This window comes from Salvelinus sp. IW2-2015, linkage group LG4q.1:29, assembly GCF_002910315.2.
Source record: "Salvelinus sp. IW2-2015 linkage group LG4q.1:29, ASM291031v2, whole genome shotgun sequence".
Classification (NCBI taxonomy): domain Eukaryota; kingdom Metazoa; phylum Chordata; class Actinopteri; order Salmoniformes; family Salmonidae; genus Salvelinus; species Salvelinus sp. IW2-2015.
Genome location: NC_036842.1, coordinates 58,942,067 through 58,945,507, shown reverse-complemented (window position 1 = coordinate 58,945,507; position 3,441 = coordinate 58,942,067). Strand labels below are relative to the sequence as shown.

Sequence of the window (3,441 nt, the reverse complement as noted above, 5' to 3'; positions counted from 1 at the left end):
TGCCTGTGTTTTGTCAATTGATTACCTTAAATGCATTTGATTCTTAAAAGCTTTACAATTTGTCCCAACAGTACAGAAATCAGTGAATTAAAGAGCATGTCAACGTCAGCTTGGGCACAATAAATACAATAAAACTGGATTTTTGACATCTAGAAATGACCCTAACTGCTCTCCATATTGTTTGTCCCTGCAGGTAAGTGGTTCAACTACGGRATCATCTTCCTGGTGTTAATCCTGGACCTGAACATGTGGAAGAACCAGATCTTCTACAAGCCCTACGAGTACGGCCAGTACGTTGGTCCAGGGGAGAAGATCTTCACTGTGGAGGAGCCCCACACGCTGGGCGACTTCAACCGCAGCACGCTCACCTACAAGTGGCGCTCCAGCCACGTGGACCCGCTGACCAACCGCTCGTACGTGCATCGCGACATGTTCCTGCATAGCCGCTACGTGGGTGCCAGCCTGGAAGTCAAGTGCCTGGCCTTCATCCCCAGCCTGGCTGCCTTTGTCCTCTTCGGCTTCTTCATCTGGCTGCTGGGACGTTTCCAGGACAGCGAGACCTTCCCGGAGGGCCAGGTGGACAAGACGTACGAGAGGATCAAGAGGAAGTCTCCGTCTGAGTATAGTAAGGACATGGGACTCACGCCAGAGGAGGTGCACATCTCTATGAGCGAGGCGCTCAAACGTTCCGGAACCCCCATGCTACTGTCGGTGGACGGGCATCACTTTTCTCTGCACTCTGCCACCTCCACCAACTCCACTTCGCCTGTTTCCATGGAGAGCCAGGAGACGCATCCCAGCATTGTCATCAAAGGCGCGGAGCCGAGAGAGCCGGCGGTTTCCTTTGATGTCGGCAAACTGTCACCGCCCTGACCTTACTGCCCTGAGGGGAAGTACTGCTATACTTCTACTGACAGACACACAGCCTGGAGGGAGGAGAGGAGACACAGGAGAGAGACCAAACTGAAACTCATTTTCAGTCTAGATCTTTTTCAGTCTGAGTAGATTTTGAACCCAACACTGATTGAGTATTCCTGGAGCAGGAAGATGTAGCTACAATGGCCACTTTGTTTTGCTACTGTGATATCCCTGATGACTTTTTATTATGATTATTTATTTGAATTGTAAAACCTCTAAGCTGACACCAACACAATGACAAACAGCTTATTTTAACCTCCCTCACTGCAAAGTTATATTGTCAACATGGTGCTCTAGCTAGATTTGCCGTTTTTATAATATCAAGATGTTTTCTCTTATCGTGACATATTTTGGTGCCTATGTGGGGAACTATTTCTACAGTCGATGTATGACACAATGGTCATGGCTAGTTTATATTGTACAACTAGAGTATTACAGTTGAAGAGGTGCCTTGATAACCCACGTCCACTAAAGGACAGCAACATAGTCTATACCATAGGCAGCAAAACAGAAGATGTCTGATAATGTGTGTCTGTCTTGTTTATTTCAATGTTCCACTTCACAATGTTGGACAATGTTTACCCTTTCAGACTTTATCACAGGTTTTTGAATGAATGTGTTATCTTGATAATTCTTACATATCCCATTTTCACGTGCCTCTTCTCTTGTCGTCATAGAAATGACTTGATTGCTAAACATCGTTATGATGATGATAATACTATGACCACCTCTTAATTTTCTGGTTGTATTATCAAATGCAAGATAAAAGGCATAAGCTATTTTCAAATAACATTCAAAAGTCACCTCATGATCGCTTATCTGGTCATTATACTCAGATGTAATGCCAATTAGGTCAGAAAGGTCATTTGCCCTTGGTGGGGTAAATGTGCTTTTGTTATAGAAGGAGAGAGAAGTACACCAAATCTAACTGCTGCACCTTACCCATATCATATCCCCCAGCAGTATATGTACCACAAGTACGACCTTGGTTCGAAGCCAGTGTATGGTTTGGTTTGAGAGAACACATAGAGAATGTGACCTCTTACAGCTGACAAGCAAAAGAGAATGGGAGTTTTTAGTAGTTATGAGAGTTATGAGCGTTATTATATCACAGACGTTAAGTGTGCAACTACTGTATGCCAATGCTCTGTTATTTAAGTGTTTTCTAACAATGTGTTGTGCGTCTGAGTTTGTGCGTGTGTATGTGTCAGAGACAGCGAGAGCTGACAATTCTGTGAAGAGGTCAATGTAGTCAACATAAGTGGTGGTCCTTGGTTCAGTGATCCCCCTTCTACACTTTACAGGTCAGAGTCCTCATTACAGCTCAACCTATTTCATTTTGGAGATATGGCTTCGCAACAAGGCAACAAATTGCTAAATGTATGGGGCAATGGCTAAATGAGTGTGTTTATCTCACTTTAAGTAATCTAGTGATATATTTGTAATGTATTGTGCTTCGGGTGAAACTGAATGTTCCCCCTGCTGTTATACATGGTATTGTATTGCATAACTGACAGATAGTTTGCATCCTTGTGGTTGTGTGTTTTTTAATAAACAAAGGATATCTCTTTTTAACATGTTGGCTACAATAAATGTCCGTTGAATAATGCTATCAATAAAATGAATACATTTTGCTACATGCTAATGTGACGTGCCCTTAATTATACTTTGTGGGGTTGACAAAGAATATCCATGTGAGATACACTACATGACCAAAAGTGCTCGTCGAATATTTCATTCCAAAATCATGGGCATTAATATGGAGTTAGTCCCCCCTTTGCTGCTATAACAGCCTCCAGTCTTCTGGGAAGGCTTTCCACTAGATGTTGGAACATTTTTGTGGGGACTTGCTTCCATTCAGCCACAAGAGCATTAGTGAGGTCGGGCACCGATGTTGGGCGATTAGGCCTGGCTCGCAGTCGGCGTTCCAATTCATCCCAAAGGTGTTAGATAAGGTTGAGGTCAAGTTCTTCCACATTGATCTCGACAAAGAGCTCTAGAGTTCCTCTGTGGAGATGGGAGAACCTTCCAGAAGGACAACCGTCTCTGCAGCACTCCACCAAATCAAATCAAATTTTATTTGTCACATACACATGGTTAGCAGATGTTAATGCGAGTGTAGCGGAATGCTTGTTGCTTGGCCACTTTACCATAAATGCCTAATTGGTGGAGTGCTGCTGCAGCACTCCACCAATTAGGCATTTATGGTAAAGTGGCCAGACGGAAGCCACTCCTCAGTAAAAGGCACATGAAGGCCCACTTGGAGTTTGCCAAAAGTCACCTAAAGACTCTCAGATCATGAGAAACAAGATTCTCTGGTCTGATGAAGCCAAGATTGAACTCTTTGGCCTGAATGCCAAGTGTCACGTCTGGAGGAAACCTGGCACCATCCCTACGGTGAAGCGTGGTGGCAGCATCATGTTGAGGGGCGTTTTTTCAGTGGTACGGACTGGGAGACTAGTCAGGATCGAGGCAGAGATGAACAGAGAAAAGTACAGAGAGATCCTTAATGAAAACCTGCTC

The 3,441-nt window shown here is 44.1% G+C and overlaps 1 protein-coding gene across 1 annotated transcript in view; it reads left to right on the top strand.

Moving 5' to 3' along the window:
• Window positions 1-2,522, top strand: part of LOC111962245 (transmembrane protein 117) — a 78,908-nt gene extending 76,386 nt beyond the window's left edge. Inside the window, exon 8 of the mRNA XM_023985186.3 lies at window positions 194-2,522. Within this exon, the coding sequence (XP_023840954.1) occupies window positions 194-873 (680 nt within the window). The 3' untranslated portion in view covers window positions 874-2,522. The remainder of the gene's footprint in view (window positions 1-193) is intronic.
• The last annotated feature ends 919 nt before the right edge of the window (window positions 2,523-3,441 follow it).